The sequence below is a fragment of the Garra rufa genome, chromosome 20 (genome assembly GCF_049309525.1).
Source record: "Garra rufa chromosome 20, GarRuf1.0, whole genome shotgun sequence".
Lineage (NCBI taxonomy): Eukaryota > Metazoa > Chordata > Actinopteri > Cypriniformes > Cyprinidae > Garra > Garra rufa.
Genome location: NC_133380.1, coordinates 6,342,345 through 6,356,002, shown reverse-complemented (window position 1 = coordinate 6,356,002; position 13,658 = coordinate 6,342,345). Strand labels below are relative to the sequence as shown.

At 34.1% G+C, this 13,658-nt stretch overlaps 1 protein-coding gene and 1 long non-coding RNA gene across 2 annotated transcripts; both read right to left on the bottom strand.

The window, feature by feature from the left end:
* Positions 1-4,453, bottom strand: LOC141293641 (uncharacterized). Its single transcript, XR_012340787.1, has 3 exons — positions 4,316-4,453; positions 3,166-3,261; positions 1-87 (listed from the first exon to the last, which is right to left on the bottom strand). It is a non-coding gene; the product is annotated as an uncharacterized lncRNA (long non-coding RNA).
* Positions 4,454-6,264: 1,811 nt separating this feature from the next.
* Positions 6,265-11,791, bottom strand: miip (migration and invasion inhibitory protein). The gene is made up of 9 exons (XM_073826307.1): positions 11,370-11,791; positions 9,773-9,960; positions 9,424-9,517; positions 9,195-9,306; positions 8,961-9,037; positions 8,735-8,861; positions 8,011-8,107; positions 7,476-7,607; positions 6,265-6,655 (listed from the first exon to the last, which is right to left on the bottom strand). The coding sequence occupies exons 1-9, from the start codon at positions 11,620-11,622 to the stop codon at positions 6,518-6,520; spliced, it is 1,218 nt and encodes a 405-aa protein (XP_073682408.1). The 5' UTR covers positions 11,623-11,791; the 3' UTR covers positions 6,265-6,517.
* Between the last annotated feature and the right edge of the window lie 1,867 nt (positions 11,792-13,658).

The window sequence follows — 13,658 nt, the reverse complement described above, 5'->3', positions numbered from 1 at the left end:
CTTTCGTACAGTAAAAACCTGGTTTACAGAAGCAAACTCTGTTGCTTTTCTGCGTACATGGAGTAGTTTCTATCTCATTTTTATCCTCTGTTTTCACCCAAATACAAAAAGACAGACAAATCCATCAGTGAACAAAAATTCTACAAAAACATCTTATCTACTGTATATTAAATTTGAATTGTACTTTTAACACTACACTTAATCCTGGAAACATGGTAGATTTCTATTGGAAAAAATTGAATTTTTGCATTCCATAGCACAGGTTTTTACGAAAGCCTGTTTCTGCCACGAAATGAAAACTTATTTAAAAGGTAACTGTGACTTTTTATCTCCCAATTCTGAGTTTATAGCTTATAAAAGTGCCAATTACCTTTATTTTTTATTCTGTGATGGAAACAGGCTTCCATAAGTGTTCCATCATAAGCATGCATCATAAATGTGATCATGTTCACATCTTGAGTTTTTGCAGCGTTTTAAAAATGCAGCCCTCGAAAATGTAAAATTAAAGTTCACGTTTTAAAATTGGAAAAACTGGCTCTGTGAGAATGGTCCCATAAGCATTTTTTTTTAAGTTAGAGGACATTCAGACATTCAAATGCTTGAAAAAGAGGCAAACACAATGGTTAAACATGTTTGTAAGCCTATAGGCTGCTTACATTAAAAAACAATGGGGAAGTATCGCAATGAAATGGAAAAACGCATTTTGTATGAATGACTAGGTTTAACCTGTTTAAATGCAAGGTCTAGGAAGTGCATTTTTTAAAAGATGAAAGTTTAATTTATCCATTTAGTGCATGTTTTCATGGAAAAATAATGGAAAAGGAGCACAGTGAGATGCAAAAACATGTCCTGTGTGATTAACTGCTAAGAAGTCAACATGAAATTGATTCATTTTACTTTTTAATACACATTCCCAGTCTTGCTGTGCAAGAATCATTTGTTCATCTAAGTGAAACAGAGAAACTGGGTTGATTTTATCCAGTCTGAATTGACTAAATGATGAAATGTGGGCGTTCCCACATTTCCCTCCTGAAACATCCTTGGTGACATAAGCTGAAAAATAACATTGTTATATATGAGCAATATCCGTTTATACAACAGTTCGATGGCACGAGTGTGTAAATGCATAAAATGCAAAACGGATTGTCTTTAAAAGCAGTCTTTGTGCAGAACTACTTTGTTCTGCCATGGATTCAAATCTAAAGTTGAGCGTTTAACAGCTGAGCCCAAGCCTCCGTTACTAATGTCCAAAGCATTTACTCTTTATTTACTCAATATTTACGATTAGTTTGAATGTCCGCTGAGGAAAGCGCCATCTTTGTCATAACTTTAATATAATTTCTGAAGACAGCGGTGCTCAGTGCACTTGTTAGCTGATGTTGAAACTAAAAATAACTTCCACTTATGACTGTGTTCATTTTTTCAGTGTAGAAGTCTTTACTGCTGACTAATAAAAACAGTCTCTTGTCGACATCTAATGGCGGAATAATGTAACTAAAATCACCATCACGAACACGTGCACCATTAATAAATATTGCAATTATTTATATGAAATACAGAATTAATTACCACTATTATTTTTATTACAACAACAGCCGTCATAAAAGTTGCTAGGCAATTCAGTCAAAACTACAAAGGCAGCGCTCTGATATACAGCACTGAATTTACATAAACATGATGAGATTCTGCCAAAAGGATTTGCTCAGGAACAAATAATAGATTAATGAGACCAAAGACTTCCCATTAGATTTGCCCAAAACTAATTATATCTCATGTTTAACCACTACAGAGACAGAGCCACCGGAAAATTCCAGAAGATCTGGTTGAAGTGAGGTGCTCTCAGGTGGATTCATGAGGGCAGAACAGCTGCTGACGATCTCACGCGTCCGAAAATGTGCTTGCTGGCAAGTTTCATTGTTAAACGCGGCTAAAGTAAACATTACAGCTCGTAATCCCTAAACAGATAGGGGCGGGGCGAGCGGAGCTCATTTGCATTTAAAGGGCCCATGCAATAAAATGAGCTGATATTTTGCAGAGCTGATTTTGACAAGGTAAAAGGGTGTTTTTTTGATACTACTATTAAGACTTTTTAACCAAAGCATATTAGAGACTTTTCATTAAGACCCAAAAGAATCATATGAACTTGTGGAAAATGGGCATCCGATGACCCCTTTAATAATGCCTGAGTTACTTCTTCAAAACAATCACATAGCAATATACTGTCATTAAAATGTTAAAATAAAACATATATTTTAAAACACAGAAACAAAATCATTTTAACTTGCAAAGATTCTGAAAGCATTGAAGGAGATCCCATAGTAATTTAATATAGATATACAGTAGTAACAACAAAGGATATTTTATTATATGATATGATTAATAGCATGATGGTTTCATTCTAAACATGGTGATTATCTTTAAGATGGACACCCAACATAATATATGATATCTACCATCTGAATCTAACAATGTCAGGCCAACAAATATAAAAGTCAGCCTTCTATTAATAGCCATGTTAATTGTGCCTTTTAGTCCCAGCAGCAGGGGTGCTTTTTACCCCATACTTTTACATATTCTTTTGTTGTTTAAAAACTGAACTGAAAATCATTAAGAAGGCCTTTGTCTCAAGATATATTCAAGAATTTTAGGGGAATATTCTCATTTGCTAATTAAATCTACCACAAATATTAAATCAAGTATGCACAGAATCAGCAAAATTGCACATGTATATTGAAAAGCAGATGTTTTGGAAAGTGCTACAGCACATTTTTCTGGCATCTAGTGCTTCAGAGGAAAATAAAGCCTAATATTTATAAAATGATACTGGATTTGGGCGTCCACCATGACACTTGTAAGAAGTAGCTTACCGCAAGCGCAGTGATACAATTACAAACTGTGCAACGGCTGTTGGAGATCTGGTATCGCTCTAATATTGCTGATTTTGACTTGACTTTGAGATTCGAGAACCAGAAAGAACTGCTGTATAAAAAATATTAAAGATAAACTTTCCTTAAATGTAATAGTGTGCATTGATGAATCACACGCCGCAGTAAGAGCAGGAATGCGTATGTAAATAATAACAAGGACAGTGACAATCCAGAATTCAAAACAAGCCTGTGTCATTTTCAAAGCTCAGATGCTGGGAAATGTCATGCAACTACTAACCAGAACACTCTTGAGTGCAGCGTTCACATCTCCGGACAGTCTGACTGGATTTCTCGTAAGAATTTCTGTCACACTGACGGTTGTGTCCGTTAGAACCTACATGTGAAACAGAATGCAAACAACAGACATCAAAAGTGATCTTGTATCTTCAAGCTTTGCAAGAGTAAAAGTACATGCAGCTTGATTACAAGAGTTTTGAAGTGACTGGCATCTGATTTCTAAGTACACACTCTTACACAAATTACAGACATTTTGAAACTCAAGGGAAAAATCGACAACTTAAAAGCTGAGTAAAAAAACTCCCTACAGTCAATTTGCGTGAGTCTTACAAAGGATGCAATACTTTGGTCAGTAAGGGACATGAGGACGTTGTAATTGCCAGTTAAGTTTTAATAGGGACAGACTGACTGCTTTTAACCAACTCATCTGTTGCTTTAAACCTGCATGAATTTTCAGTTTCACAATTAAGCATGAGTGTTGCACAGCTCACCACAACCAAATGGCTTGCGAAGGTGTTTTCAATGGTTGTTAGATGGTTAAAAGAGCCAACCCCCAAGAATTTTAAGCTAGTGATGCTTGCATCCAAACACAGAAAGTGATGCAGTACAAAATTACAAGAAACTAAATGGAAGTTTAAGCAACTAACCACAGGTTTTTATTTAAAAAAAAAACACACTGGGTCATGCTTACTGTCTAAATTTGAGTGTATTTTCTTCAGACTTTACGGACAAATTAACGGTTGCAAAGCGGTGAGGTAATAATTTCTGGTAAACTACCCTCAGAAAGCTGAATCACAGGGATTGCATTTAGCTCAGTGGCTACCAGTTAGTCTACAACACAAATACGGTTGAATATGCACATATCAAATTGGGTTAAAACATGTTTAGCTATGTGTTCATGGAGGTTCAATCAAGAACATTTAACATCCATGGAAGCCTTTCAGGTTCCTTAAATTGGAAAAAGATTCTTAAAATGTTCACACACACATACACACAAAAATCCAATTTTAAAATAATGACCTAAATATGTGAGTCACTAGCAGACTAATTGCACACCATTGCACAGAATACTTTGGAAGTAGGCAGACTGTGGATTGTATTTCAGACATAAGGTAAGTGGCATAAATAAAATGGGAGTGGTATAAACTTACCATTAACGTTGACATGTAGAAATGCAAAAAACTGTAAAAGAAACACAACAGTGGAAATTTTTAGTCTGAATGTCTTACATCACGGTTAAATAAAAATAAACGTGTTTGAAAGAAATCAACCAAAGGTTCTTCCATCAGTTGTCAGATTGCATACTCAATTCACAAACAAATAGGCAACACCATAGAGTAATTCTGACCCAAAATGAACCCCAGGTAAGTGCTTTATCTCATGGGTGTGCATTTTAAAGTGTCATTTAACGGTAGGAGCTATTATTAAGAAATGTTTGTTTTGGAGGTTTGTCAACCTGTTTGTCAACCTTCTAGTTACAAATGCTTTTAACTAAAGCTAAAATCTATCATTACGTCAACCCAAGCAAGTTAAAGAGGAGTCAAAGATTGATTAGATCACAAACAGACATTCTGGGTCGCCCAATCGCAGCGTAAAAACAACTACTATCCCGTTGAGGGTCAACTAAGGTCAAGGAAAAAATGCTGTTGAGGGACAACCTGGATGTTTTGATGGAAAGCTTATAATTGCACAACAGGAGGTCTGACAAAATCACATAAGCACGTAATCAGTTTTTGTGTTTTGAGAACAAACAGATAAGAGACAGGTCACAAAATGGAAATTCTTCTACGAGAAAAACACCCACAGAGAAATTCTTATCAAGCTTGCTTCTATGGCCAGGTCACTACATAGGAAACCACATAAAATGTACAGGGAAACAAGCTGCTAGGTTTCAAAGTGGCACGGTTGTAAGTGGGTGGGATGCTTCTGCGCTGGGGATCCCTGAATGTCCTTTCTGTCAGAGTTCACCTCAACTGATCTGTTTTGAGATTTATTTTCATAGATTGGTCTTAATTTGGTCATGGTGTGATTAAACCATTAAAAGTGAGGGCAGAAATGACTGCAGACTGTTACTAGCAACTGACATGCTTTGTTTTATTACTAACCTGGAATTTCTATTGTGACTAAATTCTGAAGTGAACCAGAGGCTGAAGGCTCAGAGGGTCAGTGCACTGAAAGCGAGAAGCAGCTTTTTCCATTTGGTTGACTCTTTCATATTGACTGTTATTCATTAACATATAAATATATTCATTACAATGCAGCTGATATTCATTGGATGTCATGAAACCCCACATAAAATGGCACAAGATTGTCTCAAAACTTAAACAATAAAGCTTCTTTGGAACACGCTTCCACTCCTTAACAAGAACTATTTACGTTTTAAAATCGCTTTGAGAAGTGTCCAAGGTTGAATTACAGTTTTCTGAAAAAGCTACTGAATTAAAATATCTTTGTTAAACGCTGTCAATAAATGTTTTGGCGCTAATTGGAACCTTTATTTTGAAGCTCGCTTGGTCTTTAGAATGAATTCTAAAACTGACAATAATAAAAGTCCCTTGGTTTAACATTCATCATAAATTAACATGAAAACAAAACGCCAAGTCGAAAAGAGAAATAAAAGCCTCACTCACCAGATAAAACAGCAAAATAAAAGTGTTTCTTGTTGAGGTAGATGGTGTCATGATTAACAGCAGATGCAGAGGCTGAGCGCTGCAGTAAATGTGTCATTCAGTTTAGTCCTTTATAACGTTATTTAAAATGCGTGGGGTGCAACGAACCACTCAAACCAATAAGAGTGAGCCTTGACAACAGTGAGGAGTGTCAAGAAGACTAAACTAAAAAATGATCAGCAACAGGTTCAAAGTAAGTGCACATTTAGAAATTAATACTACCTTTCCTTACCTTTATCCATTTAAAAGCATTCATTTAATAACAGCACAGTAATGTTAAATTAACCATTAAGTCTATGGATATTAAGTAATGTACTGTAAAGTGCATTTAAGCCTTTCAAAATGTGCAATTAATGTAAGTGAACTAATGTAACATTTTAAGGTGCATTTAAATTCTATAGCTTCACATGAAGAACTTGCATTAATATTTTATTGTTTAGTTAACATTGAAAGACTGTTAAAGTCAGATGATGCAGAAAAAACTATTACTACTTTATATTCTATTTCATTCATTTATATTAAACTTAACAAGCATGCCATTGGTAGTCAACAATTCACATGTTCATACAAAATTATTAATGTTTTCCATTATTACATGTTACAAAAATGCAATGTGTCACAATCACTCATTTGAGTAAATCCAGAAAATGGATGCAGAAACTGTGTTTTGAACAACTTCGGCAATCAGTCAAGAGCGTGAGAGCCGCCGTGGGGTTCTGGCCTCTTTGGATCTGAATGCTGAAAGCGATACCGTGGTAAACGAACCACATTTTGAAGCTGGTCAGAATGGCGATGTCTTGATGCACCGGGAGAGGATGAATCCTGAAAAATTTGAATGTTACTTACAGAAAAGACGAATATGAACCGCCACGGACATCTGAATGACGTAAACGTTATTTCTAATATACAAATATGCTTCCAGGTCTTTCCTTGATTTTCTTCTTCTAGCATATGCACACAGATGTATTCTTAGAAGAGTGCAATGAAACAAACAATACAGATTTGACACACAAAATTTCCATGAGTGAAAATGCCTGAAAGACAGTCTCAGGTTTACGTTCTGTTTTTTCTTTCAAATCAATTGGTCATCTCAGTTCCCTTTTTTTTTGCCCTTGTTTCATGTTAAGTTCATTTTCTTTAGATGAGGTTTTTTCTAATTATTCTTGTGTTTGTCATTTAGGTTACTACTTATTCCTTGCGTTGATCAGATGTTTGGTTTATTTAAACCCTGTGTATTTTACTTGGTTTATCTGTCATCCAATCGCAGTAGTGTTATTATAAAATCCAAAAATCAAACCCTAGGGCACAAACTGCAAGTGTGCATAGACAAAAACACAAAGAGACAAAGGGCTCCAAGGGTTTTAATTGCACTTGTTGGAATTTCAGAAGAAAATGCTCAGATTTCTAAATAAGATTAAAAAACTTTTCCTAGAGTTTCCTGGGAAACCACACTCTTCAGATTATATTTCAGATATGCATTTTGGTTGGAACAGGAACCTGATGGCTGATTTAAGATCACTATCTAAAGCAGGTTTAATTATAAAACACATACAGGGTAAGAATATATATATATATATATATATATATATTTTTTTTTTTTTTTTTTTTTTTAAATACATTTTTTCCCTCTATATTGTCTCACCAGTTCATTGCCAAACCAGGATGAAGCTGAACCTCCTGTAGCCCCTGGTTTTGCCATGGAGCTCCGCAGATCCAGACTATTCATCTGAGAGCCGGAGTTCAGTGTAGGATTGGACCATCCGGACAAACAGTGCTGTTAAATTCGTATTTGCATATGTTATGGGTTTGAGAATAACACTGATCAATAAAACTAAAGGTGATAGGTCTATATAGTAAGTGTATATATGTACTGTGTGTGTGTGTGTGTGTGTGTGTGTGTGTGTGTGTATATATATATACATACATACATATACACAGTATGCACACATATATTATGCACAAAAAAACTTTTATTTCATATGCAATTGTTTGCAAATAATGACCTAATTCAAACACTAAAAAATATGTACTATCCATTAGCAATCCTGTCACGTGCATTATTAGTAAATGCTGATAACCTCAAAGTCTAAATAACACCAACGCAATTGGCCTGGGATATATTTAGTCTGTCACTTGAGAGTTCAGTGTTAATGCTGATTTGACTATATGAAACCTACCGAGGGCAAACCCAGGCTGTCGGAGGGATCAAAACTGCTGCGGCGATGGGCTTTGTATTTGTACGCTGGCTGCAAAGTTGAGCGAGGAATACTGACCCTGAAACAAATGCATAAAGATAGTCAGAAATGATACGAACGCTCAAACAATCACTTAACTGCACACAAACTAAAATAAAATAATCAGAGCCATGAATCAAAACTTTGTAAACTGCAATTAAAGTACTTGATAGATTTAGAATCACTAAAAAGCATTTAGTTTAAAATGAAAACATACAAGAATTTAAAATATATATATAGATTATTTTTCTCTCATGCTCACAGAGGCTGCATGCATTTGATTAAAAATACAGTAAAAATGGTAATATTGTGAAATATTATTACAATCTAAAAGAACTTTTTTCTGTTTGAATATCTTTTATAAAGTAATATATATCGGTGTCGCAAAGCTGAATTTTTCAGCATCATTACTCCAGTCTTCAGTGTCACGTGATCCTTCAGAAATCATTCCAATACGCTGCTCAAGAAGCATTTATGTTTCACGTATAAACCATTTCTCAATACTTCCGTTTCAGGGCGTTTTGATGACTAAAAGGTTCAAAGGAACACTATTCATTTGAGATAAAAATTTCGTAACATTGAAAATGGTCTTTGGAGTCACTTTTAATCAATTGAATGCGTCCTTGATGATAAAAGTAATAGTAAGTGGGCTCTCTGACACATGCACCTGATTATAGCAGGCTCTCTGTTAGTATGCGGGTGTTCAGATTTGGGCATCTTGCACACTGGACAGGCAGTCTGTGCATCCAGCGGAACCGCAAACAGTCGACTGTTTATTCTGTAGCAGAATGTGCCTGTGGACCAAGGGCCAAAGGGTAAATGAAGAAATCATCATGATTTTAAAATGCATGACAAAGCGATGTCACGCAAACCTAAATCAGCAGATCTCTTACACTGATGTGTGTCTGCAGCTGGCTGTGGCTCTTCAATGTTAAGGGTGGAAGATGCAAGATCAGCAACAGGTGGAAGTCTGTGGGGGAAATAAGCATTTGCATTAGTAAGTCATCTTTTGACATCTCGCAGGATCAAACGTATGATTTGTGAGATATAATAGATTTAGCCAGCAGTGTTTCAGTGGTTTTACTAGAGTTAAGGAACATCAAAAGTAAAGATGAATGTAACCTGACCCTGATAACAAGCTGTGGATGCAATCATCTCGATTGGTCTGACGGAAGCTGCGAAGATCGCTGAAGAATTGCTCCGAGCGATCTTCAAGAGAGCTCTCAGCGTCCAGTAGCCCTAAAAAATAAATCAAACTGTAACCTGGTTGGAAAATGTGGTGTTTTCCATCAATGCAAATTAAAACGGGAAAATCGCTCATTAATTTTTTTTTTATACGTTATTCAAATTGCCCACCTGCTATCCAATCGTAGCCTAGTAAAGGCTTTATGTTTCTCGATGATATGGTATCCATCTCCAACCCAGCAGTTGATGAGCTGTCAGTCGCTCTCTGCAGTCCCAAGAAAAGAAAAAAACCACATCTGATACTTTTGAAATGAAAACACCATGGCTAAACGGTAGCAGATGGGGATTTTTATCTACGTAAGTGTTTTTTTCACTTCTTTGGAAATCATGCAAACCATCAGATCTCCATAAAGATTTTGTAAATGTTTTTTCTCTGCTGTATGCTGGTTACCTGGCGCCATCTAGCAAATATGATCCAAGTCTTCACCAGTTGACTAATGTCCTGCGAAAGTGCACATACCTGGTTACATGGGCTGAGAGCTGCAGATTTGGGCAGCATGAGTCTCACAGATCTGCTCTGTCCTTTCCAGCGACTGTTCGCTGTGTCTTGTAGTAGCGTGTGGTACGTGCTCAATTCTGAACTTTGGTTGGGTTTGGGTTTACGTGGGTCTGGCGAGGAGTCCTCAAAATCTCCAGGACGCCGTTCATCTGAAGATACAAAGACATTTTGTTAGCAAATCAGTCAAACGTTTTTTGAACTGTAAGTTTTTTAATAATCAGCTCACCAAGCCAGCAGATATTTTTATTCAAAGTACAGCAAAAACAGTGCATTTAGAAATATTTTTTACTATTTAAAACAACAGTTTTCTTTTAAAATATGTTTTAAAATGTAATTCCTGTGCTTCAAAGCTGAATTTTCTGCATCATTACTCTAGTCTTCAGTGTCAGATGATCCTTCAGAAATCATTCTAATATGCTGATTTGCTTTTGTAGAAACATTTTATTATTATTATTAATATTATCAATACTTAAAACAGTTGAGTATATTTTTTATCCAAGATTCTTTGATGAATAGTAAGACCCAAAGATCAGCATTTATCTGAAATAAAAAGCTTTTGTAACATTATACACTATACCATTTAAAAGCTTGGCGTCAAATGTGATGATATTTGTATTGTTAAAAGATTTCTATTTCAGATGCTGTTCTTATAAACTTTAAATTCATCAAAGAAACCTGATACTCATTTTTACTCAGCTGTTTTCAACATAATAATAATAAATGTTTTTTTTTGAGCGGCAAATCAGAATATTAGAATGATTCCTGAAGGATGCTAAGAATTCAGCTTTGAAATCAAGAATAAATTACATTTTAAAATATATTTAAATAGAAAACAGTCATTTAATTTAATATATAAAATAATGTAAATTATTTTAAATAGTTAAAATACTTTTTTTATTTGAATTAAACACTTTTTTACATTTTACTTCAAAATCTTACTTTTTAGTTAGTTTAACCCTTTAAAATATAATAAGAATTAGTATAAGTTTTACATATTTTAATAAATACAGATCAGAATTTAAGTATGCCGTTTCATTTTTACGTAAATCTATTTTCTCCCCTGAATTATGGTGGAACATTGTTTGACTCATATTTTGACCATTTATTTTCACAAAAGTTGTTTAAAACTTTGTGTGCGTGTGTGTGTGACAATGGACCAGAAAACCAGTCATAAGGGTAATTTTTTTAATTTTTTGAAAATCTGTAATCTGAGGGAGCAAAAAAATCTATATATTGAGAAAATCGCCTCTAAAGTTGTCCAAATGAAGTTCTTAGCAATGCATATTACGAATACAAATTTATGTTTTGATATATTTACGGTAGGAAATGTACAAAATATCTTCATGGAACATGATCTCTAGCTACTTAATATCCTAATGATTTTTGGCATAAAAGACAAATCGATCATTTTGACCCATTGTGTATTGTTGGCTATTGCTACTACAAATATACCTGTGCTACTTATGACTAATTTTGTGGTCATATACACACACAGGGGTACAAGAGAACTAAATAAACACACTGTCCGTGCATCACAGCTCAGTTTTTATATTCTAACCGTGTATGTTGAAGGTTTTCACTGTTGTCGATAGAGAAACACGCTGAGGCTGCTCTCCGTTTCTCTCCGTTAAAGGCGCTCGATGTGGGCCGCTTTCCCCGGTAAACGCTTTGTTCACCGATCTATGACTTATGTCCACCTTATCCGGGCGTAAGAGAGTCAGCTGTCGTAGTTGTTCTCGTTGTTTCTTGAGTTTATCCAGTAAATCTTTGTTCTGCTTTCGCAGAGCGTCGACCTGCCCAAACTCTGCCATTCTGTCGCCATAGCAACGAGTTAAAAACCCCAACACTCGAAGCAGACTCGAGTCAAATTAAACACACAACACGGGCTAGACTACGTTCACATCTCTGGTAGCTAAATATTAGCTCATGTAAATATGTTGTGTTAAGTACGATAATATTAAAGAACAAGAGAAAGAAAACTTCCGCCACAAGAGTAAAACGGTCAAAATCAAATAGTACAGAGGAAACTCTGATTGGCTCCGGACAATTCCCACAATGCATCTGTGTGACCACTTGGGCTTGTTTAAAGGGACAAGCACATCAATCTATCTATCTATCTATCTATCTATCTATCTATCTATCTATCTATCTATCTATCTATCTATCTATCTATCTATCTATCTATCTATCTATCTATCTATCTATCTATCTATCTATCTGTGTATGCAGAACTGTGTACTATTTTAAATTTTAAAATGTATTTTAACTTTTTTAAATTTAATTAATATTTTTATAATTTAAAATAATTGTATAATTTAAAATAAATTATCTATCTATCTATCTATCTATCTATCTATCTATCTATCTATGCAAAAATACTAGATTAATTTGATTTTTAAAATATATTGTAATATTATTTAAATTATATATTTTTTATTTAACATACTTTTATAATTTAAAATATCTATCTATCTATCTATCTATCTATCTATCTATCTATCTATCTGTGTATGCAAAAATAATGGATTATTTTTAAAATGTATTTTAACTTTTTTAATTTAATTAACATTTTTTATAATTTAAAATAATTGTATAATTTAAAATAAATTATCTATCTATCTATCTATCTATCTATCTATCTATCTATCTATCTATCTATCTATCTATCTATCTATCTATCTATCTGTGTATGCAAAAATACTAGATTAATTTGGTTTTTAAAATATTAAAACTTAGATTTAATTACAGATTTTTTTTATTTAAAATAATTTTATAATTTAAAATAAATTATCTATCTATCTGTGTATGCAAAAAATACTAGAATATTTTACATTTTAAAATGTATTTTAACTTATTTAATTTAATTAATATTTTTATAATTTAAATTATTTTATAATTTAAACTATCTATCTATCTATCTATCTATCTATCTATCTATCTATCTATCTATCTATCTATCTGTGTATGCAAAAAATACTAGATTATTTAGATTTTAAAATGTATTTTAACTTATTGAAATTATATATTTTTTATTTAAAACAAGAAAAAATCTGTTTTTGTACCTTTTATTTATTAAAGAATCCTGAAAAAAGGTATCACGTGTTTCAGGAGGCACAAATGTTTTCAAAATTGATAAATCATCATATTAGAATGATTTCTGATATCAACTGGAGTAATGATGCTGAATTTTCAGCTTTGCATCACATGAATAAATTACATTTAAATTCACATAGAAAACAGTTATTTTACATTTTGATTGAATAAATGCAGGCTTGATCAGCATAAGAAACTTCTTTAAAAACATTATGTTTAATATATGAATAACAATAATTTATAGAACTTTTTCAAAAACAATATTAGCGCATTTTGGAATAAAATCCCAGCATCAATATGCTTTCATAAAGCTTATTTGCTTTTACACCATAATCAAAACAAAATTAGAGTATGCTTTAAATCTCTCAAGTTAATGCACATTTAATTGTGCATGTGCCTCTTCATCTTGTGTTTTGATTCTGAGTGTTCACTGGACTCTCAGTTAGTGCTGTCCGGACATAATGGCAGTAATCAAAGCACAGCATGTGAGCTCCAGTGAGGCCCTTAATGATATGGACGCTGTCCTGCAGCGCAGTGCACACTAGTGGCTCTCCATATTCAGAGCACGTTTCTCATGTGTTCGGAGGTGTCCAGGCAAATGCAATGACATTAGACTGACCACTGCACTGTTGTGCTGCATCCCATTAACATTAAACAGCGCTGGTCATGGAGTCGGGTCACCCCTAACTGTCCCTATAATTTCTCGCTTCACAGTTTGTGCTGTGGACAATTAATGCGTGCTGCTTGAATACTT

What these genes read in the sequence shown, in the direction of transcription:
- miip (XM_073826307.1), bottom strand. Translation starts at nt 11,622, where the DNA reads ATGGCAGAGTTTGGGCAGGTCGACGCTCTGCGAAAGCAGAACAAAGAT. An exon ending in GAAAACCTTCAACATACACG is followed by an intron (nt 9,961 to 11,369) that starts GTTAGAATATAA and finishes TTGTATCTTCAG; the next exon opens with ATGAACGGCGTCCTGGAGAT. An exon ending in ATCCACAGCTTGTTATCAGG is followed by an intron (nt 9,038 to 9,194) that starts GTCAGGTTACAT and finishes TTTCCCCCACAG; the next exon opens with ACTTCCACCTGTTGCTGATC.